General features: G+C 34.1%; 1 protein-coding gene across 1 annotated transcript in view; it reads right to left on the bottom strand.

The window, feature by feature from the left end:
- The window catches only part of LOC117172132 (synaptic vesicle membrane protein VAT-1 homolog-like), a 51919-nt gene extending 28991 nt beyond the window's left edge, over window positions 1–22928 (bottom strand). Inside the window, exon 1 of the mRNA XM_033359928.1 lies at window positions 22406–22928. Coding sequence (XP_033215819.1) covers window positions 22406–22701 — 296 coding nt within the window. The 5' untranslated portion in view covers window positions 22702–22928. The remainder of the gene's footprint in view (window positions 1–22405) is intronic.
- Window positions 22929–26595: the final 3667 nt, after the last annotated feature.

Genomic DNA, 26595 nt, shown 5'->3' on the forward strand with positions numbered 1-26595 from the left:
CATCGGAGAGGTGTGAAAATACCAACGCCAAGTGTAAAAGAAAATATTGCCGGTGCATTCATGCATGCAGCTCGTTAACTTGATGCAATGACTCATTGCGACAGATTGTATACTCGTAGGCTCACCAATGACTTCTTGTCAGGAAGTTACAATATTGATTAAAGAGATTCCAAAGCTGTGCGTGTGCAAAATTGCGTCTAGATCTTTAAAGTCAAATTGCATGAATAAATAAGTTCGACACAAGGACCTCCACAAGGACGGTCTTAAACGAGAAGAAAATACTCGATAAGCCTATTTTGTAGAAAAATAAATACTTAAGAGTCCTCCTTATTAAAAAACAATGTTTTTGGTATGAAAATAAGAGATTTTATAATATTTGAAAAAATGACATTTATAGAAATTAGAACATCACAAATGTAGATAAGAAAGAAAATTAATGGAAATGGATTATAATATTTTTTACAGAATGATGCTTCTTTTTTGTCATTTTGCCAAATTAGAACAAGAAATGTTTTGACGCGAAAAGAATGTTTAGAATAATTCATTTTGTATGTGACTGTTGAATCAATTAAGAGCTTTTCCCCCTTTTTCTCAAACGACCCTATAGTGAATGGAAGTCTGAATTGATTAGGCAGAAATCTTGAGAAACATGCATGCTGAATCGCGTATCATTCGTATGAAATTGCACAGATTACTTTTAATCGTAACAAGTCAAAAGAAGCAGTGATCGAGCACCAGTCAAGTGGGATAGCTCAAAGTAACCGATTGGTCTGCTGAATGAACTCTATATAGAGCAATGTAGCTTGCGTAGAACAAGTTATCATTTGCAGAATTAAAAAATTAAAAACATCTAATGCTAATAAATTTTACGCATATCATAATAAGCCATGGATTTATTCTTTTGATCTTTTAAAATAAAAATGTTACACCGACTTTTTACGATTAGCGTTATCAAGTGCGTACAAAGAGATGTTTATTAAAATAAATACTGATAAGGAAGATTCAGTGAATGAGCTCAATCTTTATGGTAGGTAAGATGAATGAAATAAAATCCAGAAGGTTAAAAACTATTTGCGAATATACTAGCTGTTCACAAACAATGTATAATGCACCTTTTCCAATGCAGCAGCCCACCATAGAAACTTTATTAAACTGTAGCTTAATTAGAGATATTCGAAATTTATTTTTATTTTGAACGATGAATTTTTAAATGTTGAGATTAAGAATATTTAACATGAAGAAGTGTTTGCCCCCCTGAAAAAGTAATTACAGGTACAAGCTATGAGGGCTTAATTGCTTAATATCTTTTGAGGACAAAATTACACACCTAAACACATAAATGCAAAATCTAGTGATCCAAAGCGCTAACAGCAGTTGGTAGCCATATCTATATATTATGGGGAAGCAGTGAAGAATGTACGTGAACTTTGTTATGGGCTTTGTTGACATTGGACACAATACGACTACATATATATAAGCCTTACTCAAAGGCGAGCAAAGTGTACCGAGTGCATTTTACTACTGAGCCAGGAACAACAAAGTACAGAACTTGTTTCAAGCAAAATTTATATCTTTCGGGACAACAGAAGACTATTTTATATTAATTTCTTCAGCTAAAAGGTTTTCTAAGTTACAAAATAAGTTTGGAGAAAAATTGACCTTCTCGAATAATGAAGCGTTCAGTTTTCTATATTTAGTCATGCTCAATGTTTGATTTATATTCGAAAATACAACCCTCTTTAAAAAAAGTTATCCTCGGATTTCTGCCAGAACAGGTACAGTACTGTAAAAAAAAATCTATTGAATTTTACACCTCTGGTGGATGTAAATAAAAGGACCCTCGTGTATCGGAGTAACTTTACGAATCTGTTGTGATATTCCAATTCGGCCGAAATTTTACATGCGAAAATGTAAAATTCATTATGTGAAAGAATAAAATAAAATAAAATTTATCAGGGCGACAGGCTTCGAACACTCGAAAGCTTAAACTTTGTACAATTTCATGGAGATTGAAGAAACACAAGCCGGACACGTTACCACTTACCTAAAATACTATGGGTATTTTTTTTATGTTTAAACATTCCGTTAAAAAAAATTATTAAATATACGTTTTGAATAACCGCATTTTTTCCGTTCCAGTAGCAGAAAATGTAAAAGGCAAAATAGGAATAGCTCGGATTCGGTTTACTTTGTGTGAAAGCTGTCAAAAAAGTTGAACATAGCTGTCAATTTCCTCGCATTAAATTAAAAATGCTCCAAAATTGAAGGATGAAGGCATCGATAAACAACGAACACGAGAGACGCTTTCGTATTCACATATTATTTGATTAGTTATTATAAATTTTAAATTAAATGTAAATCAAAAATTTTACAGTTTCTGCCAGGGTAAAATTAAAGATCTTTGATAAAATTAACAATCTCGATGTAATTTTCAATCACAGGAAAGTGATTTTACCGACGCATGGTCACACTGCGACTGAATTTTCCCTTCTGAATGTAAAGTTCATACGAGATAGTGTGTAATTTTAATTTTATCGAGCTTGTAATATTACACTGCTGTTCGAGGATCCTTTTATTTACATCACTAGAGGATGTAATTTCACATACTTTTGTAAAATCACACAGAGCAGTGTGTGATATCTATAATGATACAATATTTAATTTTCCGAAACTTTGTAATTTTACACGAAACTTTTTTTACAGTGTAGAAGTTGAATAAGACAAAAATTATAAGTTGAATAAGACATTAAACAACATCTTATGAAAATTTTTAAGCGTGTAAGTGACCATTTGTATTGCTTTAAGTATATATCTTTTGAATTAAATTTTTTTATTAAAAGCTCTTCACCTTATCCGCCAAATATATATTTAATGGAGCTTCTGAAGTAAGAATAATAGTTGCAATGTTTATATTTTTTATTGCTATTCAAATAAAATTTCTAGTAATGATGGAATAGGCCTTCACTGGAGTTGACACTGTAATTAATAGGGTCCAGGTCTAGGTCATTGAGGAAATGTATTGAGAAAGCGCCAGCTATATATATAAATAAAGTGTTAAGCTATGAGAAGCGAGGAGCGATTAAAAGTAGACTGGACACTTAATTCTTTTAAATTGCGTCAAATTGACAAGAATAATTTCCTCTGTTCGTGTCGGGCAATTGAAAGCGCGAATCGTTGTCGACGACATGCGATATAAACCAGGGTCACCCTTATGAGTACTACCGCCTCTCTGTACAATATGTGTACGTGTGTACTACAAAGGCCTAATCTAAGTAGAGTACCTACTACGTTCATACATGCATACATATGCACGTATACAGTATACATATATCGATCGTCAGACATTCGAGACATCAAGGCGCCCATCATGCCACATCTAAACTCTAAAGACGGCTTGATCTCGCGTGACTTACCAATTAGTGATTAGTGGTCGCCCCCTAGTACGACAACTCTGCTATTTCCAAGAAATTCCATTCTTACAATTACATTTTTTAGGGACTGTGAGTGTGATGGAATTATACCGATATAAGACAAGCAATTTTCGAGAGGAGCGAAATTTCTAATCATTACAATTTAAATGATAGTTTGTTAAACCGGGGTGAGGGGGAGCTACATTCAATTGAGAAAATGTTCTGACGTTTTCCTGATTATTAATGCATTTGATAAAATAAATTCAAATCAAGAATTCTTACTTTGAAAGCTAATTTTATTATTATTTATGTTTGTTGTTTAAAAAGTTTCTTTCAAATTCGAAAATTTTGGTTCAGATAATCGGAATGACGAGTTAGATACGAATTTACAGATTTTTTAAATTATTCTGACCATAAAGTTTTAAACGTAAGTTCTGATAAAACCATGATTTCTTGTAAGATTATATTTAATTTTCTTTACGTTACAAGCCGAGTTACAAGCTTTATGGAGTTCTCGATAAAATAAGAAAAATGCCCGAGCCTAAATAAAATTCCCCGATTTTTCCCGTTCTGCAAGACACCCTGAAAAAATCTACATTTTATCATCTTTACAATGGCAAAAATTCACGCGGAGCCTCATTTCCTAAAAAACTTATTTGCTGCTTTGTAATTTTAAAATTGATAATCTACGGAAAAAACTTTTGAAATATAGATCATTTTAAACTTTTAAAACATATTTAAATCAAGTTTCAAAAGATATTTTTTTTGCTACGAGTATTCTAATCACTTGCGAGTCATGAATCGAGGGGTAGAGAAAGCGGGTATCACTTTAAGCTGCATTACATTGTGAGTCATAAATTGACTCAATTAAACTTTTAGATATATAGAGGATTTCAGTGTTAAATGCCATTATAAATATTTTAAATAGTTCAATTATAAATCTCTGTTTACACTTAATCCAATTCCTTACCCCATACATTTTCTTAATTAAAATATTAATAATCTTTTATTACACGAGAAGTTACATACACGCGAATAAAAACAAAATTCCGCGTCAAAATTCATCTCAAGTTTTTATCTATTACTATGGGATGCAAATTAATAGTAATAAATTATAAGACGTTATCTCAGGAGATACAAATTCAACTAAAAAATATATTTTCTGGGTAAGGGCAAATAATTTGAGACTGAGAAGTTCAATAAACCAAGCCAAAGTAAATTTTAAGGCAGACAATTTTTTTAAAAGTAATAATAAAACAAAAGCTTTCAAAACAAGTGAAGAGACCGTAATTGCGTGGAAACTCAGTGGAAACTTGTATGTGTTTGCTCGACCAATAAAACGAGCCTTGTGACGAAATACGATGTGTATGAAAGTATGCATTCAGTCAATTATTTCGCATTGATGACCCTTCGCCCGTCGACGGGAATTATCAATTGTTTTCGAACGTACTGAAACTCTTTGTTTCTTTTTATCCACTGCCAGCCACTACTTTTATAAGGCGGCGTAGGTGTGTTCAAATTATATTCTATAGGCTTTAGATTTCTACGGAATAATCCCTGAAAAACTTTTATCTTCTCATTATTCTGCCTCATTCATACAGCAAGAAATAAATCACAAACTAATAATAAAAAATCAATTAGTTATTGGATAAATAATTATCTACTTTCGTAAAGATTGAAAAAAAATTGTATTTACGTTAGGCTTTCTTGAATTTAAATGCCTAGAAAATGTGGTCAGTTAAAAATTTAAACTTACCACATTTTATAAAATAACTTAGCTATTTTTCTGCAAACAGGTGTTTGATATGATATGTTTCATATGAAACCGTAACATTATTCTGAAATTTGATAGAAATGAAAAATAACTTTTGCATAGTTTCACATGAGAATTTAGAAAACAGCAAACTTCGAATTACAAACTGAATATTCCTTGAGCTTAAAAGGCTCGGTAAAAAGTAAACTGATGAAGAAGCCACGTATTTCTTTCTTGCGATGAATAATCTGAAAAGATTTTTTAACCAAGTATTCGCAGTATAAAAATTGGATTTCAGCTTTTAAAATCGTAAAACTGGAAAAATCCCAGTTGAAATCATATAATATTCACACGAGATTCCAGACCCTCACTTTCAAAGGATGTCTACCCTCAACATCTACACTCTAGATTTTATAGTCTACAGTATCTACACTTCTACTAATCTACCGCCTACTTCTACTTACAAACTACATCATCCCATAAACTCAGCATGTCTCCAATTCGAAGCCACTAAACACTCAGTCTCAACCAATCCTTAAACTTAAAGAATGCTCTTGTAAAAAAGAGGGTACGCACTCGAATGTAGTGTTAGTATATACATATACAGTCGATCTGAGAGGTAACATTTGTGAAGTTGGACCCAATACGTATCATATTTCCTTCTAAAACCCTGCACTGCTTCTCTCCCTCATCGTTGCCTCGAAGTGAAAAAACCAGAACATTTCTGAGAGCTCAGATCAAGAATTCGATTGTGAACGAAAACCTCGTCCAAAACACTAATCTGATTATTGCATACTAAATGTACGGTTTTGATGGCCCTTAAGGGCACGTCAAATGCAACTTGAAAATGATGCCCCTTGATGAGATCCAGAAAAGAGGCTCAAAACTGAAAGATTTCTAGAAATGCATTTTTATAGTCCAACGACTAATTATTCCACGGTTTCCACATCTGGAAATCGTCTGTTTTCCACCCTTTTTGTCGCCTATCTTGTTAAGTTCCGAATTTAATTAGTTTGAAGTATGTAATTAAATTTATTTCAGCTTCGACAAACGATATAAAATTTTACAAGACTGGGAATTGTAAGAAAAAGAATTTTGCTTGCTAGAAGTGAAGCATCAAAATAAAGCATAAAATAGCATAAAGCACTAAATTAGTAATTATCCGTTAAAGTTTACTAATGTAAATAAACAATAAAAAATCTTCAACATTTTTGTATTATTTTCGTACATATTCAATTGCCACAGAATTATGTGCAATAGGGTTCTTTCTACAATCAGGTATGTATCCCATTTTTCCAATGATTTGGGGCTTAAGGCCATGTGACGAGAGGGTCACGTGACCAAACCTAGTCTTCGATTATTCTTTACCAATTTACGCCTAAACGAAATGAGGTATCGCTCTGAAAGTTTGGGAAATGAAAGAGGAGGTAATAAATTCCATGTCTCTGCTTTGTTCCGGTGGAAATTTTGAGAAAAAAAATTTTTTTGAAGAAAATACCAGTGGAACTTTTCTTTCCTAATTTACGTCCACACGGAATGAGATATCGTGTTAAAAATTTGGCACGATACATAGAAGGCATGCAAGAATTTGTCTCTGGTCCTAAATAATTAGAATAGTGAAAAAAAGTTTTTTTTTAAATTTCTATTTTGGAGAAATACCGATCGTACTGTCGTCAAACCCTGCAAGCAATTTGCAATGTTGTCAATGGGCTAATTATGAGGTTTATATTTATCAAAGTGGGACAAAACAAAAATCGTTCACGAACATTATGCACCAATAATGCATAAACTAATGTTTGCACTTGAAATGCAAATAAACATATTTGGTCTGACGTACATATCAGTCTGGTATCAGCTATGTCAAAGCAGCACTAGCGCAGCGAGTAGACAACTTCGAACTTCTAGGGGTCTGTGGGTAAAACAGATTGCATGATTACCGTCAGAGAAAGTTAAAAATCAAACTTCTGCTGTAAAACCTAAATGTGTCCGTCGATAATCATTACTTGCATCATAAATAACCTTTTTTCTTCCTCCAACTCTTTGCAAGGCCATAAACGATCCTTTAATATTTATTAACATTTCCCGAAAAAAAATTCCGCGTTATTTAAACTTTTATTTTTCAATATGGGTGAAAAATATTGATCTTAGGGCTGACTTGATCAGCTGTTACACTCATTACATGGCCTTATTACATGGCCTTAAATAGTTCACGAAATTTAAATTTTATGCAAATTAATAATAGTATTTTGTGTATCTAGTAGTGGAACAGTTTTTATCCGAGCGTTAGTTTTGAAAAAACGCAAGGATAAAAGACGTTTTACACCTTGGTACACACGATACCTAATGTAACAAAGGTACGATTTACAAGTTTATCACGTCTGACATTTGAGATTAGTTGACGCATTCCATAATCGTATAGGGGCGACAGCGAATGCGGAGGACAATTATGATCAATTTATGATCATAATTGTACTCCGCACCAAACCGCAATACAAATTCGCCGTCCAGTCCTCCTGTTGTATAAACAGCTACTTTTAGAACTAAAAAGACGCTGATAAAACGCGTAAATCACACCTACGTTCCACAAAACATTGTATGTAACGCAGTCATATTTAGGCGCTTTATCAGCGCTTATTTAACTATGAAAATAGCCTTTTTTCACAACAGGATGATCGAAAGCCAATTGCTGTTTAAGGCACACAACTATTTCCAAATAGAGTGACCCAAGTGTTTCGTAAAATTTCGTATAACCTTATTTAGGTCCACCACTAAATCCTTGTCAGTAGGGATCCTACGCCTACACTTCCGTTTCTTTGAGAAGCTGCGCGTAGAAAAAAATATTTCGTCTTTTCGTAATATCGGTTCAGTTCCTCACGAAACGGAGGTCACTCAACTCCCGCTCCTGGGCAGCCCGATCTTCGGCCAGATTCCCGCTTGACTGCTTCTGCCCCCCCCCCCTGAGCGTCCTTGACAGCCTATATGGTTTGACAGTCAGGACCGTATCAGAAGTTGTTTACGACGCACCTCTCTGGACTTTTGCGGCTCTGAATGTTGGCATGAAAAAACGCCTACGATGCTGGACCACCCTGACCCACTCAAAACTACTATACATTCAACTTTCGATTATAGACTCGATGTGAGTCAGGGCGCCCAGAATCGGGAGTTGAGTGTGAATACTCATCATTGTACTGAGCGCAAGCGCATTTGAAAAAGTACTGGAAACTTGTAACTAAATTGTGACCTGCTACTTCAGGAATCTTAATTTTACAATTGGCCACATGTAGCGCTCTCATCTGGGAATGTCTCCTTGTACTTCGAGATCATACCTTTGTTATATGAAGTACCGTGTGCACTAAGGAGACAAACGTCTTTTTATCCTAGGTACAACAATTTACTATTGTACAAGCGACATTTTTTTGAGGTTCGTAACACAATAACGAAAATAACACAATCAATTTTAGTCGCATGTATTTAACTTCGTGAATCTATCTGTTCTTAATCATCAATGATTACTTTGAAATCCAATGAGGAAACTCGTTCAGTTTCTAAACTTCGCTGTGTCTAATCTTATCTAAATTTAAACTCGTTATCATGACATGATAAAAAAACAATTGTCTAGACTTCATGGCTCATCAATTTATAACATTTCCAAACGTCTACTTATCCTTACGTTCATTTTAACGAAATTCTTCGGATCGGATAATAATTTGCACTAATTTCGTTATAGAATAGTCATAGAATTAATCTTTTTTTTTACTTATCTTATGTTTATTTATATTTAATGTAATTTTCATCCTCACTGATTTTTTTTCAAAATTAGAAGAAAAGGCCATTTTTTGTTTAAATATTAAGTACAGTGAAACTCTTCATAGAAAACGCTTTTGTTTCTTCACGCCTGAGCGACCGCCGCTTATCCCGCGCAGCTCCTTTTACTCCAACTTGCGGCGCGGCGTCAATTCTCGGAAGAACTTCAGGGGAGCCCCATATCTAGGGTTCACTGTATTTTCAAAAATTACAATTCGAAATAATTAAACAATTATTCCCAATGGTCATTTGTCGAAATACAAAATTCAATTAATAAAAATATAAACTAGGTTAAATTCTTATTAGTTACAATGAAGTTCGTAAAAATAACTATTATGGAAAGTAAAATTTAGGGAATATTCATTATTCATGTTGGTATCAATCGGAATAACAAAATAAAGTGAACTAATGCTTAACGAAGGGAAGGATGGTCTCATGGTTTCCGAAGATGTACGTCAACAAAATATACTCAATATTTTCAAATACCTATCATAAAATTGTAAGGAATTTGAGATGGGAATTTTTCCTAGCTTCATCTGACGTTTGAACATTAAAGGTGAATTGATGAATCAAGCAAATCTCGAGACAACTAGAGCGATAACGACAAAGTAAGAACGAAACGACAACAAGTGACTAAGTTATCCATGTTTATCTATCGCGACAAGAGTTACTCGCATACGAGCGTGGTCGGTCGCACGTCAAGAATGGACAAATGCGGAATACATGTAAGTACATTATACACAATGTCGTCGAGGATCTCATAGAGAGTGAGTGATTGGTAAGAGGCAAGGAAGAATAACTTTTTACTTTCGAGGCACCCTATATGTCGCCGACAGATGTAGCCCAGAGAGAACGAAATGAAAGGACAGCAGCTGTGAGTTTCAATGGATTACCATTGTTTTTGTGACTCATTCGCTCGAGGAATGCACATCTGAAACGCTATGCGTATTTCGTATGTGCATGACGCGTCTCATCTAGAAGCACTGTTTGCAAGACTTCTCCAGCAAGCAGTAGCTGCGGAGATGCTAAAAACAACAGAAGGCTTTGATTGTGAATGAAACATTGTCGTTCTGCCAATAATGTCCATAAAGAAGGTACAATAAATCACTCAAGTTTGATAAGCAGTGAATTTCAAAGCTTCATTTTGTTTAATCTTAATTAGAATTAAAATTGATCAGAATAATTCAAATTAAAAACTGAAGTTTGTAAACAAGGTGTCTAGGGGCCATTTACAAAAACTCGTGATACATTTTTCAGGAACTTTAGCCCCCCTCCTGCGTGAGACTTGATCAATTGGTCATATCATGGAGAATGATACTTCGCCCCCCCCCCCATTTTTGCTGATTTAAGGAAAGAATTTGGTTGATTTAACCAAAACTTGCAGTTCATCTGAACGTAAAAAAACCCGCACAATGTACATCGTAAATGGCTTACCATTAAATTGTGTTATCTTATACGAATTGTTTGATAATTTATTAAACTACTAAATATCAAAAGACTAGAAAATTCCACAAGTCTATTAGTGTAAATTGTGCTGGATCGTTTGTTTATTTTATCACAAAAATAGTTCTGTTTCTTTTTAATCAAAAATCTAATCACACAATCGTAGGCACACAAAAGATTGAGGTAATCTTACGTCTTTTCCACATAATCACTTAATCCCAATCGTTTCCGTTTCCAGATTCGATTTCGATTTCAAGATGCTTTCAACAAATTGTTTTGGTTGAATACACAAAATCTTTTTCTTGATTCTAGTAAAATGCTCTCTTAGATTATTTGGTAGATCCAACTAAAAAATCTTGTTAAATCAATAAAAAATTTTCTAAAATCAACAAAACGATTCAACCAAAAACTTGAATTAATTGAACCAAACGAATTTGTGTAACGAAGGAAAATTGTGTTCGTTTAAGCAAAATATTGGTTGAAATCAACCAAATGTGGCCAACAACCCGATTTTGTTGAATAAAGAAAATTATTTTTCTGGGCTAATAAAACGCATCTAATATAAGATTTTCACATTGAATCTACAATCGTAAAAAATGACTAGTGAAATAATGCAAATATTTATAACATGCTTTTGTAAGGTTTTTTTTACTAATTTTTAATAGTAAATTAATAACTGATACTAAGATTTTCACTGGTTCACTTTAGAGTAAAAAACGAAGTACATAATTTGTTTTCATAAAGTGAATTAGAAAAAATAAAGACTTTTATTAATCCATTAGTAGACAAAAGGGCACTATTTTATTGGAAAATCCTAACAAATTCAGAAACACAAAGTCTCGGGGTTTGTTTTAGGACTAAAGGGAAAAAATACATGAGGGTGTTTCTGAAATTAAAAAGAAAACCATTTTTTTGGACCCATTATTATTCAGCTGGGAGACTGACTGTCGGGGATTTTGGACTACAAACTGTGTATGATCGAGGCATGTTCGTTCACGTAAACTCAGCAATTAGCCGCCGTGGAAGATCGCGGACACAATCGCGAATTTCGCGTCGGCCCATTAAACCCACGCGCGTCAATACAAACTTCTTCGAACGCCTTTCAATTTGCGTTCGGCCATTGTCCAGTCGCGATATCGCGTTGCTTACCGCCCGTGGGCGAATCTCACCCCGCCATCTTTCGTTTCTTCGGCAGAAAAAAAGGACAAGGTGTAGGACTGTAGGCCACGTGCAGGTAGATCTACCTCGCAAACTGGTCCTCCGACATCCACGAGGGTGGAGGGGAGTAAAGTGGATGAGGCAGTTTCAATGTCGCGCTTCGACCTCCTGTGTTCTGTGTACAGGTAGATTGGTAGAAGGAAGATGGATCGTCTGGAAAAATAGTGAATACGCGCTTTCCTCTTCGTTTATATATGAATCGCGTAGGTCAAGACTAAATGATGCACAATTACATACGACAGCTTGACTCTCATTGACAGAAACTCCGGTTTTTGTGTGTCTGATTCAACTACCCCTCCCCCCCCCCCACCCAACCCTATGCAGATTTAGAGATTATAAAATTATACGCTTTAAGTTTTTCATTTACAGCATAGAATACACCGTAAGTTGTGAAATTATTACTGAAAGTGATCATGCATTATTGGCTGATATGAGGGCTTCGTCCAGCTTTCCACTTCAATCTTGAGTATATTATATAATCAAAATTAAATAACCAAATCCCAATGACTTTACACACGCTTTACAGGTAACGGATTTCTTCGTACTTTTTATTTCAATTGTATACTTCACAATACTTAAGTATCGAAAAAATGTGGCACTTTCCATAGCAACCAAACGGTTTTTGAACCAACAAACCGGTTTTCTCGATGCTCTTCACATGCCCATCGACGAGTTGGCTCAAAACTTTTTTCAGGATTCTCTTATGAAATAGAATATCTTATGTCTAAGTTTTAGGCTTCAAAATGACTTTTAAAAGTTCCTGCAAATCAATTTACCAGGATTGAAATGCATAAATGTATATTTATACAATTCAAGCGACTAGTCACTAGTGGAAAAAGGGTCGACCTATAGGCTTACGGCCCTTTCTTTAACCATAGTTTAAATTATAAATAAACAAATTTTACAACTAATATTTCAAGGTGATGCTGATAGTTTAATGATTACAATATTTAACAATTAAAAGTTGTGTAAATTATATAAACAAAATTAACCAAAATAGATTTTAAGTCAATAAGAGCTTGTAAAATTTACTCGATTCCTAAATTTGTTTTCAAACTTAGGTCCGCACAAAATCAGATATCAACTTATAAATCAGGGAAATTCAACACAGGATATTACTTTCGAACCAGTACTTATAGTTCTACTGAATCTTGGAAGACGGGCTTCAAAAAGGCCATTATTTGTAAGAAGACTCTTGTAGAAAGACCTGGTGCGTTCTAAAAAACGCAAATTTTGGCTCAGAAAGAGTTGCATAACTTTTGTATCAGAGCTCTTGCTTAGCTCTATTGAGATTTACGCCCCGGGACCCTTCAATTTGAATTTTAAACATTTCGAACTCAAAATCTACATTCAACAAACTTGAAATGAAATAGACAGACAGTCCAGTTATCTTGTACTTTTATTCGGTGAAGTTTAAAGAAGCATAGTTTTTTCTTAATTAGTTCAGTTGTGAAAGCATCATAAAAAGTCAGGTTCTGTGACAAAGATTTTGTTCCATTTTTTTGAAAAAGTGCAAAATACCATGTGACAATTCAGTGTTTGGAAATAGCTCATCTCACAAAGGTCACAGGAGAAAGTTATATGGAGATAATTGAAAGTGGGCCTAATTATATATAAGTTAAAAAAAGGTCCTTATCGGAAATAAGAAAAAATTTGATTTCACTAAATGTATATTACTGTACAATTTTTTTATTTTAGTTTGCAGAAAATTTGAATATTTTCAATTGTTGTGGAACATTATTTCAATTATGTTGTGGGAATGGATAATCCTTTCCACACCACCTAGGGTCCTAGGGACCTAGGAGGTAGTCATGCATAGTCCTAGGGATACTTTGAAAAATATTAAGAATACTTACGGACTATCTACAAATCACATGACGCTAGTTTTCATAAAAATTGACACCCCCCCCCCCATGCGTAACGTGACAAAATATTTGACGACTCCTCCTTTTTTCTTAGTTTCACAGAAAATGAACGATATATTTTTTTAATTCCAATTAATGATTATAAAATAAGCTGGAAAATAACTCTTATTATCACTAGTATAATAATTCACATTAATAGATACATATAATATTGGAATATTACACAAAATTAGAACAGCTCTATTTCTTTTCTTCCCAGACAAATTCCAAATGATTTTCAACCGTTACATTACAATGTTTTATACGAATTTTGCGTCACGCGACACTTCTCAAACAGGCCCCTCTCACTCACCCCTTGTGACATGGCGCACCAGGCCATTCACATTTGCGGTAACTCTCATTATGAAAAATTTGAAGTCCACCAAAAAATTGGCAAAAATGCAGCAAGTCATATTTGCAGCATCCCTCACTCGAAAAAAATGTAGTCCGCAAAAAATGGTCAAAAGGCATTGGGGTGGTTTAAAGTTTAAATTGTCTCTGCGACCAATCATCGCGATTTCTTTCCACTCATAGCGACGTTGAAAAGAGGTAGGAGTCTGAGGTTCTTTATTCTTGGGACTATTCACAGGTGGTGACTTACCGCACTTTTTCCTTTCTTTTGTGCACTACAAAAACTATACCGAATGAGAGATGGGCAATGTGATGTGCGGAATTTTCGCCAATTCCCTAGAGAGTGCGAATTTCGTGCTTTCTTCGTACTGAAGAGTGTCATACTAAAATCGCACAAATTTGAGAAATTTCCTGCCTTAAAAATTCTAGTCAAGAAAATAATATGCCAAAAAGGTAGCCTAAAATTTATCATTATGTTTAAAAATGAACTTCAATATAACGAATGGAGTAAGCAAAATATCGTTCAAATTTTACAATGAATGATCAAAAGAGCCATAGAATAATCATCACGGCACTCGTGTTGTGTCCTTTTTAGCATACTATCATGGCAGTCACCGTAATACGTACGTGCATAGCCTCTCATTTCCTTTTCCTGCGCGAAACTGAACACCACTTATTTATATACACTGAAGATAACGTGAATAACAAGTACACTAAGTTAAGACGTAGCACGAATAAAATTGATTTGCAGTCACATACGCGTAACTAAAGTTTTATCTGGTTGCTAGCTGAGTGTTGGATATAATTGGAATATCGGCAGGTGCCGGGTACCCGGCGTGAATGGACATTGTACAGAATCGCGGAATTTGATTGGAAAATAAACCAGAAACGGGTGCTTTGAGCATTAGAAATACAATACTGTTTTCAGCCGAACGCTGAACGAAAACATTTTCCTGCCTAAATGCCACAATGAGTGCCCGGACGCATATGGCATTCCGAGCAAAAGTTTCTCAAAACTTCCTCTCATGTTCCATTACAAACTTCATATGATTTTCACGCTTGTTGAAGTGTTGAATTATAGATTTCTAAATTTATTTTTCTATACGAATTCCTTTAAAAGATGCTTCCAAGAAAGTTTTCCCACCTATTCTCTGCGTTAGTACATTGCAAAAAAATTTCTTGACATCTTACCACTTTCGGAGTGTATAATTGTAAATTTACAATTCAAAAAAAAATCATTTTTCGCAACTTATAATTTCTTCAATTTCAGCATGCGAAATTACATTCGCAAAAGGGATTTTTGCCAGCTTCTTTATTTTCACCAGTGTCAGAAAATTGAACAGTTTTAAAGTAGGTCCCTTTATTACAAACTCAAAAGCAACTGATTCAAAAACAGAAAATGGACTTTGACAACGCCATGCTATAGTGATAGTTTAAAAGTACTAAAAGTACATCAAATTGCTTACTTTTTTTGTTTGCAATCTTAATATTAAAGATAGTAATGTTTTAATATTCTTTACAGTGTATATTGTTTCAGTCCCATAAGACAATTTAGAGGATAAATTAAAAAATGTAAACAATTCACTATAGTACTGTATTGCCCATCAATAATTATTGTGATTTTATAAGAAAATTCCTTCGAACACGAATTTCGCATCCTCCATTTCATATTGCAGAAACCCTATAAAAATATTACTCTTCTTTCTACTATAGAAAGTTAGAAACGAAATGTATTTATCGTTTCTCAATAATAGAAAATCGATCGGGACACCCAAATGTTTAATGTTTCATAACTGCGTTTTCAATTTTTTATATACTGCGTTTCAGTTTTGAAGATTAATGTGTCTAGAGATTTTTTCATATATCAATTACTACGTTTTACATAACAGATATGAAACTTCAACATTGAAAACTTGTTCTTTTTGGTGCGTCATTACGATTTTTATTGCTAGTGTAAGTTTCACGTCGTAGTATAATACCGCGAACATGAGGTATTTGGACTCGAAATAGGGGTTGTGCACCCCATGCCGTGCATAACCTATTCCATGGGGTGTTGGACTCTAGAGTTCTAGACTAGGTGGGTTACACAGATAGAAAGAGTACAAACGTGTCAGTGCGTATGTACGCATGGCGCAGAGGGTTGTGAGAAGTACGGGTGTGGTCCGATCAATACCAACACTGGTCTATAGATCTAAATTGGTGCGTTTACACACGCAGCTGTATACAAATTCAATCATTTCATCAATACATGTAGATGTCATGAAATCTGTTAATCTCACAATAAAACGATTTTACGTGTTTCGATGAGCAAGAGAGGAGCTTTTATCAATGTTGGTTTCAACGAAATTTGATCACAATCCGGTAATGAATTTCCAAATGGAAAACATTGTAAGAGTAATGCACAATGCTCTATTTCTTTAGAAATAGGAAGGTGATCGATTGGAACAAAAGTTGCTGAATTCGCAGTACATATCAAGATATTTGATATTTCGAGAACCGTTCACTGTAAACAATTCTTTTTCTCAGCAAATTCAAAATAATGAGAAGAATTAAACTAGTTATTAACATTATTAAGTCATATATTGAATTAAAGAAGTTATTTAAACAATTTAATATAACTTTTGAATAGCCAGCTTGTTATTTTTGTAAGAGCGGCAAGGAACTTTGAATAGTCGTTGACTCTTGAGCTTTTGGGGTGACAGGTTTTGTCGTCCCGCACTGGTCATCGGCTGCGCGCAGCGAAAACCGTTGACAGACTTGTTTGAATTTGCCTGACGCGCTGAACACTTTTTCTTTTCAGGAGAATCGTCATCATTTTCGGTCTCTTGTTTTGAACGGATCTAAAGTTTCGGATCTCGTAGACTACCAAAATAAAAAAATGTCGGTGTCTGGCTATATTTCTGCATATGTTTAGTTACCTGAACGTTGGAGTCACGCTAACTTTTAAAGGATTTGACAAATCGAATCAGCCTGATACATCTTTTGATACATCAATTATTTGAATTCTTACCTCGTCGCCAGTTACTGACTTCAGCTAATTCGTTGAACACATACAATTTTATAATTTCAATATTAAAAACTTCATTAAAAACTGCTGATAGGGCTGATGCTAATATGAAAACAATCGAAATTTAAGATTTTAAAATATTTCAGTTTAAAATTAGAGGAACAATTCCAATATTTTGAAATAAATAATATTTTAAAAACAGTTCAAACGTCAAAAAAAACTTGATTAATCGTCATTTATTTTTTTAATACCCTTAAAACAAAAAAGATTATGTTACTAAAAGAAAAAAACTAACATTTTAAAACAAGACTTCCTGGCACAGCTGCAAAGAAAGAGCAACTACGGATTTTTCGTTTGCTGCTAACATTATTCTGCACGGACTTTTTAACACGTGTGAGTGCATACAAGAAATAGCATGCAGATGCAGAGATAATCTCGGCAAGCATTTCGCGCCACGGAGCGTGGCTTAGCAGTTTGCCTGATAAATAACGAGAACAGGAGAAAAATTTAGATAAAAATCGATATAAGAAAAATGTCAATAAAGGAGATGTTGAAGAGAGGCCTGTATTGAACTACTTTGGTGATTTATGAGTGACAGAGATTATGGGAATATCGCTCGATAGGAGCCAAGCAGTCAGCTTCAAGTAGAGACGGCATTGTTTTCACCACATCAGTTATCGAACTAATTAACTCGGAATCAGTTATGAGAAATTATTAAAGAAGACCATTCACTAAAATCTCGAACCGATGATGGATATTGAATTTTTCGGAAGCACCCCAAACGCTTTTCTTTGATTCAATGAAACGAACTTCTACTCGATTAATTAAACCGCTCATTGATTCAAAATTTTATTGCCAATAACTATTCATTATTCAATGATTCTATGAAAAATACGTTAAGTGACTTAAATGTACAACATTCCATTTCTTATCATTTTTCTTTGATAAATGAATATATACTCTGTCTGTATAGGTATTTGGTTTGAACACGTGCATAAGATATTTTTAGTTGAAGAAGAAAAATACATAACTTGGGGTCGAGTTTCGTTAGAAATGGGTTTCGGATGGAATTAAGCGAGTGAAAATTGCAGTAAATTCTCGTATTCGGGAATAAATTTTACCCGAAATTGGTGAAATCACGCAAGCATCAGTGGAATAAATTCTGAGTCATAGCGGTGGCAATGAAAAGACTAAAATTTGCTCTCTCGAGCGAAGCCCGTAGAATGCAAGGAGAGCGTGTAATTTGGCTGCCTGCAAGACGTCAATTTTTGTATAGTTTCAACGTAAACAATTACAAAAAAGCAGCAGTCCTAACGAAGCAAAGAAATTCTATCAGTTAAAATCATTCAAGCCAGGCCCAACATTCATATTCATAGTTCTAATGTTTCTCAATAGTATAGGGTCGCAAAAAAGTGGTCTGAAATTATCAAATTAAAAAAAAATCACAGCAAATCGAAATTAACATGTATATATATTTAAAATTTTAAGAGTTATATTTAGAAGTATTTTAATTTCAAAATTATTTTGAATTTTTTAAGTTCAAAAACAAACACATCAAACTCAACATTTGCAGAAGTAAGCATTACTAGTTCTATATATTTTTTCATGCAAAATAAAGAACAATTCCAAAGAAAGAAAAAAATTAAACATGATTTCCTGGTTTTCCCGCCCTACTGCGTAAGATGAAAGACAATTTTATCAAATTTTAGGGTAGATTACAAGAGAACGACAAGCTTTTTTGAGTCCATTAGGCTACACTGCGTGCATTCTTACAGCTTTTGCAGTTGAAATAACTCCAGTCAGCATGATCACATTATATCTTCCTATGAGGCTATTTTCTCATCAATGACAATGACTTATTTATCGTGATTCACACGTGAAAAGATCCTCGCGTCTTTGACGGTCACTCATATCTCCTCTGGAGGAAGCTTTATGTATTCTTCCTATACTCATCATGAGAAAACAATCGGAACAATAAATTAAACTCTACTACATATTTTCCTTTCATATTCAGTATTTTATTTAATTTAATAAAAATCAAGTGGTCTCATGAAAATTGGTTGAAAAAGGGAGAAAAATATTATCAATGAACGAAAGAATTCAAATAGTAATACTAAATGGTTATCTTTCCAAAAGTTCGAAACTGAAAAAAGAAGATAAAAATGGGGAAGTGAATGGTTAAGAAAATAAATACGATAGTAACCCCCGGCCCCAACCCAATGCGGATGATACTGACATGCCACAAGCATAACCAAAGAATATAATGATTTAGGATCACAGTGACCTTCAAGCATGCCAGCCATTCGGTGGTCGGGATTCTATCTTGGTAGCCTGCCTCCAACGAGGAAGATACGATCTCAGACGATCCTTCAAATGTCCATGGTTTATACTTTATAATTGAACCGGCCTGATAATCAGACGTGTATTCATATATAGCACCTGTCTTCGTCTCTTTCACAAGATTGTATAGATCTACCAGTGCTTAGATCTAAGTTAACCTCTAACCTTCAGAAAATGGATTCTCATAATATTCTTACATTTTAACAAGCAGCAGGCTTCGAACTGCAGGAAGACGCTAAAAATGGATCAGGGGTCCGTTGAAGAAAAAAAGTAGCGAAAAAGTTTGTTCTACCGCAAGGAAAATAACCCGATATCTGAATTAGCTACATAGCACTAAATTAAACGGCAGAGAGAATGCTTCATTACTCAGACTAACATTTAATAAAAAAAGCCAAATTATTTTTACTATTGTTTTTCTACTACAAGTTATTGAAATTTGACTAAAATTTCAGTAGTTTTACACTGAAAGTGTTGATTTAAACTAAATACTTTATTTATGAGATAATATAAATTTCGAAATGTAATTGTTAGAAAAACGACAGTTTCAACTTAAAATTATCATCAAGTTATAATCAAGACAGGATCATTCGACATCGTTTAATTTTTAATTTGAAACAGTTTTAGGGCACAATCCTATGGAAGCAGATTAGTAATGACCAATTAGGTTACTGCTAGAACTAGTGCAGGCACCTCATTGGTCAAACCTGTTCCACTATTCTACTAATCTACCATCATGGGACTGCAACATTAAAAATGAATTTGTGTCAAACTTAAATTGAACTGCGAAACATTGTTGAATTTTCAATTTATTGCTGTACTAACAAAATTAGTTAATTGAAGCTTTAAGTATTAAAAATTAAATAATTGTAATGAAAAGCTCTCAATGTAAAATAATTTCGAATAAAGTATTTACTCATTTTTTACTGCAATGACAAACACCGCAAAATTCTGAAAATAATGTTAATTCTAACTAGTTTTCTGATAACCGATGCTTTCATTTCAATTTAGAATTGAATATTGTACACTCAATTTTAATTTGCATGCAATTAAGATGATTTTCATTTCTCCCAGTTGGAAAGAAAAACATCAATTTTATTGAATAATTGAAATGTTTCTACAATGTCTGCTATTTATGTATCCGTTTATTGACACAAGAATCACACTAGAGTTTATCAATGTTTAAAAGTTTATCGTATAGAGCACATACTTTCACCCTCCACATAACACAAGAAGGCGCAATATCATTTTTTTTCGTCTTTCATCTTTGCAATTTAAAAAATATTGGGATTTGCAGTTTATATCTAGTACACACACATAATATGCTCAACGTTCTACACTGAACAAATCTCCAAAGTTTCTTAAAGGTAAAGAAATGCTTTTTTATTCAATATTTAGACTGGCTGGTTTCCAGTTCTCACGAGTCGAGATCAAATTTGAGATAAACATGAGTAAAGAGTAAAATGAGATGAAACGTAGAAATCCACCACCTGAGAAAGTAAGGAAAATTGGATATCACGTTCTACTTATGGTCAATATATGTCGATACACTACAGATTTCAACGATTATGCTACATTTTTCGGTAAGTCTAACTAGTGTAAAAGTTGACGGTTAATAAATAACAGAAGTATTTAATGCGTTCAAATTAATTGTTAATAAGAAAATGAATTTTAATTTCTGTCACTTTCTGTAATTTTATATTCTGAACTTGAAAGCCTTTTAAAAACACATGTATGTATATGTATCAAATGAGAGCATCCGGTGATCATACGCACCGCCAAAGGGCGAAAATACGCCACAGGATATAGAACTTTAGAACAAAAACTATTTCAGCCTGCTTCGCAAACTGTACAAATATTGAAAATTTCCAAGCTTCTCCAACCGTCCCTTTAAATAGGAATTCTCTCATTGAAATGTTAAGAATTTAACAATAGGGAAAAATAAACCAAACTTATAATTAAACATGAAAGTAAATTATGCCGCTGTTACATTCACACAAAACTACTAGTAACAAAATATGCAGTTTTCAAAAAGTGCGAATAAAAAATAAGGAAGTGCATACGTGTACCGAAATTCCGGTACAAATATGGGCGTACCTACAAAAAATCCGACTTCGTATCTGAATTTTGGTACAATGGACCTTTTCCAGCTCCCCATATTTGTATCAAAAAATCAGGAATGTCAGCTATATTAAAGAAAAGTGTAAAGAGATAAAAAATGATAAGATATGTTTTGCAGAAGGCCGTGGCTACGGGTACCAAAATTTCTGCACAAATATAGCTGGAAAAGAGACTACTTGTTCCAACATTTCGGTACAAGTAGCTAATTTTTTTCGGTACAGGCACTTCCTTTTCAGAAAAACTCATAGTCCATTATTATTAATTAATTAAGATATTGGATCACCCAAATCTAAACGTGATCAAACATCAAAGAATGTATATGTAAAAGCATATACATGTGAGAAAAATCGAAAAGTGTAACCCTTCAAATTTACGGATATTAAGACAATTTATTGAAGGGGTCATCCAAAATTTTGTTACGAAATTGATGAACGACCCCTAATCTCGAACCATCAAACCCCGAAAAATGTTTGGAAAATCAAGAGTTTTTAAAATCAAAGCAATATCAAGATCCTTTCTGAACATCGTAAGAATGCTACGCGTCTGAATTCGAGGGCGTTAAAGTCTCGAAGCATCCAAACTACCAATCTTGTGAGCGTCTAGTTAGATGTGGATTTGAAAACCAAAGCAGTATAAGTAAAAAAACAAAAAACTTTTTAAATATATTGTGGGCAAAATTACAAGAGTATCGTAAAACCTCGATAGTGCCACATAACTACCTCAATATTTTAAGGTAACTCTCCTCTAAATTTTTTTTTCTCATAAACCAGCAATAAAGGTTTGAAATTTCATTTTTACAGCGTTTAAACTATACAAACGAATAGAAGTGCTTTCTCTAGAATTACCGAATGGTCAAATTTAACAATTTCATGATGCGATATTCGGAAACTGCAGAGATATGATTCTGTTTCAAGATGATACAGTACGGAAGAAAGAAAGAAAAAAATCGAGGGAGGGTTATTTTAACGTAGTAAGGCGAATTCAGCACCTGGACCTCTGACAGGATGCAAGAAGTCGAGCGCGACAGGAACAATGAATTTCCGAGCGTACTACTTACCATGCCTTGACTCGTATGAGGACCTCTCCCTCGCCCAGGGTCGGCTCAGGCTTCCTGAGGGCCTTAACGCTCTTGAGGCCGCCAAATCCGTTGAGTACGATGGCCTTCATGTCCTTGGGCTCTGGAGTAGCCTTATCCTCTCCGTTCTCCTTGGGCTTTTCACCCTCGCCATTCTCTTCGACTTTCGTAGCCTCTTTGACGATTTCCTTGGATTCGTCCTTGACAGGCGGAGTTATTTCCTGCGCGGGCTGTTCGCCCTCCGCGTTCGGACTCGTTTCGTTCTTTTCCTCGGCCATATTTCGAACTTTCTACTTTGCTCCTGAAGAATACAATCTACGAAGCTTCACCGACCGTTATGAAAAACTAAAGGTGAAAACGACGCACGATAGGAAAACAGATGCAAAGAGCGGAAAAAAAGGATTTAAGTGATTTCTACAAACTAGAACGCTAACACAATACCGTACACGACGAAAGCCGACGTCGTTCTGAACTGAAGGTTTGGCGTTTCTATTCTACGCATTTGGTGAGCCGGCTCGAAAGCCGGCGACGCTTGGTTACCACGCGCCCCTCCCTTCGCGCATCGACTCGCGCCCTCTCCGCGCGCGCGCGCGCATTGTTCCTTGTCAGGGGTGGATTATTATTTCATAGGACCCCATGGAGGGCAGGGATGATTTTAATAGTAATTCTTTATGTATTCAATATTATTAGAATAAATTCAAAAACCATATAAATTTTAAATTGATTATTTCACAAAAATGGAAGAAAATTTTTCATTAACGTGTTTCTCTACAATTTTCATTAAATATACTAAAACTAAATAAAAAAAAAACTTTTTAATCAAAAATTTAAAATCGGTTACTTCGTAGTTGAAATCACTGAAAATTGAAATTTCAAGAAAGTCTCAATCTATCCGAGTATTATTTTTTAAACAATCAAAAACATGTATAAAAGTCTCCATAAAATATTGAAGATCAACAAATATACCAAAAAATGTAAATAGTATCTTAATAATTTTTTTTTAGATGTCATATCTACAGTTCTAATTATTCTGAAGCATATGGTAGAAATATTTACTACCCAGGAAAAAAGAATTCATTGAAAAGACGACTCTTGTGAATTGCGTATCTGTCATTTGCAGATTCAGAAAGTTAAAACAGAATCGGTTTGCGACTATGTGAATCGTTTATTTTCTCAAGCAGGTTCGAATCTGTCATGTACTGCAATGACAATTTCAAGCAAGGTTATATTGAATCGGTTACCTTCTTTTTGAATGAGACCGAGTTTTTTGGGGTTAAACTGTCAGATTTCACACGATTGTTTAAATTTATAAATTATCGAAAGATTAAAAGAAATCATGCGCAGGTCTACTATATTCCATTTGCTATTTCAGTTATTAGTCGTTTACGGCATATAAGTTAGTCAACAAAATTATAACGACTAAAAGTCTTTAAAAAACAAATCGGCGGCAATTTGGAATTCCAGTGACAGATACGCAATTAAAAAGCCTTCAAAACCCATTCAATAGAAGTGAATGCATTGTTGTTCCCTGGGTAATATAAAAAATATTGACTAATATATAATAGTCTAAACAGTATAAATGTACCTCGAAACATGCTCGTTTTCGATATTATGAAAAAGACAAAAAAATGAAAAATGAATGAAGTGGGTTTGGTTGCCTTTTCCCTTTTCTCCCTCTTTTTACATTTTCATACAACTGTTTCTATAGATTATCCTGTTTTTGGAAACATACTTCTCGTATTTGAAGTCTTTGTGCAATTTGGTTATACAAATTGACTTTTTTGAGTTCATATTTTTAAAAGAAGTGATTTTTGGTAACATACTTGAAAAGTTGAAATACAGAACTAGATAACCAACTAAAGCGGAATTTTCAGGAGAGCGAAATAACATTCTATAAAATTGAAACCACCATTTAAAGATAAAAAAAAAGTTTACTACTGACCTGAATTTTTATCTAAATTGAGACCAAAAATGCAGGGTGAAAGAAAATGACTTAATTCCGAGAAATAGAATGTTTAACTTTACGATGCCAAAGTGACAGGAAACTAAAATTAGAACAGCCTCGGTGGAGGATCACGATAAAAAGTGAAATTTTCGGTCTGAACAAGGACTAAAAACACACTTTCGAAATATTGAGTTGTTAAATTGGTTTAAAATGAGTTTCATCAGGATAAGTTAACCAATAGGCCTTTTCATTTAAAAAAAAACACCAGGTCGCATGTCAGGTGACTTGCAAATGTTTCGAGCAATGCTCACAAGAGAACAAAAGATAAAGATAAGGAGAGTCTTTTTCGCACTTATGAAACGGAAGTAAAAGCTGCCCAAAATGTTTTAAGGTATTAATTACGTCACGTTTGCTTCCGCACTTAAATGTAAAGGTCTATTCTGAGTGAATCATTGAAGAATTTGTATGCTCAAATTTCATGCGTTTTGAAAATCCTCTTTGGATAGAGACTAAAATTATTCTGTTCTAGGAAAATGAAGGTTTACTGTGACGGTATCGGAATGTAGCATACTCTCTAAATATGAATCAGTGATAAATTCACTGAGCGAAATGGTAGTTAAACATTTCACTGATTAATCAGTGATTTCGGACTTATTCACTAATAAGTTCAGTAACATCAGGGTAAATCATGTGCAGCATAACCTCTACATTTTTAAGTTAAGCGTTGTTGTTACTCTTTTACTTAAGTAGCAAGAAGAATTGCCTAATGACATAAATTTTGTAATTTTCGGGCTTTAAGTCTGCTAAATTAACTATGGGATAAATATACTCTTACTCGTATAGGAATTATTTACTTAAATGGTTTGTGCATGACAGTCCAACCTTGAAATTAAAGTAATATGTGAGGTTGCTTGTCATTTAAAAGCATCTGAACTATTCACCTTTTTTAATATTTGATCAGATTTTTGGATTTTAAGTTTTTGCTATGATTCTTTGATTGAATGTACTAAAATATTATTATATTATGATTGCTAAATTGACATGGTGCAGTGCTGCCAACCCTTAAAAGTGGTTATTTCACTGAATCAATAAGTAACCTTTCACTGATTATCAGTGACCCATTTCTAGCTATTTGAATCAGCGAAATTTCACTGATTGAGATTTAGAGAGTACGATTTTTCGCTGATACGTCAATAAAAAGAAGAAAAGTATATTTTTCTTTTTGAACAAACGATAATGGTTTCAACAAACATAATTTTCTAAGTGCAAGGAAAAAAGTAAAGTGAAAAAAACCTTATAAAAGTGGTTTTCAGTAGAAAATGTTGATTTAAAATTTTAGGTTGGCATTTGATTGGTACTTTGGTGCTGAAAAAAAAGTCAAATACCTTTATTTGAGGGTCTCTTTTCTTTGAAAATGATATTATATTATTTAAACACCAGGACCTCTTAACTCTGGTCTTCAATATTACGGTCTCGGCGTGGACAGTCACACTTGCGATATCGGGGATCCTCCGTGAGCCGATGACTTCTCAGTACCGTACTGCTTTTCGTTACTGCATCAAATCGTCTTTTCCTTCGGTACAGTTTCGCAATTACATAAGTTAAGAAGCTGTTCTGCCCAAGCTGTGGACTATACACCTAACTCTCGCTTCCAGTCAGGTGTCGGGGGTTGCCTTCAAATGACGTTGGACTGATTTCAGGGGGACAGAAACGTAAACAGTGAGGGCCACCTGACTCTTTTATAATTGAAATATATATATATATATATATATATATATGTATATGTGTTTGTCTATATATATAATGTCGCAACCGCTCTCACCCTACTCTCCTGAGAAACTGCGTGAGCCATCAGTTCTAGAAAGGCTGAGAATGGGGTGACAAAAGCGAGAGTTTGGTGTATTTGTCCCAACGCCGTGGACAAAACGCGATTTTACACACTCTACGATATGCCAAAACTCGCTTTTCTCTACGTTGTTGGGAAGAATATAGTCCTCAACTGGTGCATAACAGCTTTTTTAAACAATGTGAAGTTTTCAACGTGGAGAAAGCGAGTTTTGACATAACGAGGAGTGAGAAAAATCGCTGTTTGTCCAAGGCATTGGGAAATGAATATTCATAAATTAGAAGAGCATGGGCTTAAAAATTAACGCAAATAAAACAAAAACTATGGTGTTCGAAGGAAATAGTGAGAAAACGCTATGCAATATTTTATTAAATGATGAGA

This window comes from Belonocnema kinseyi, chromosome 4, assembly GCF_010883055.1.
Source record: "Belonocnema kinseyi isolate 2016_QV_RU_SX_M_011 chromosome 4, B_treatae_v1, whole genome shotgun sequence".
NCBI classification, from domain to species: Eukaryota; Metazoa; Arthropoda; class Insecta; order Hymenoptera; family Cynipidae; genus Belonocnema; species Belonocnema kinseyi.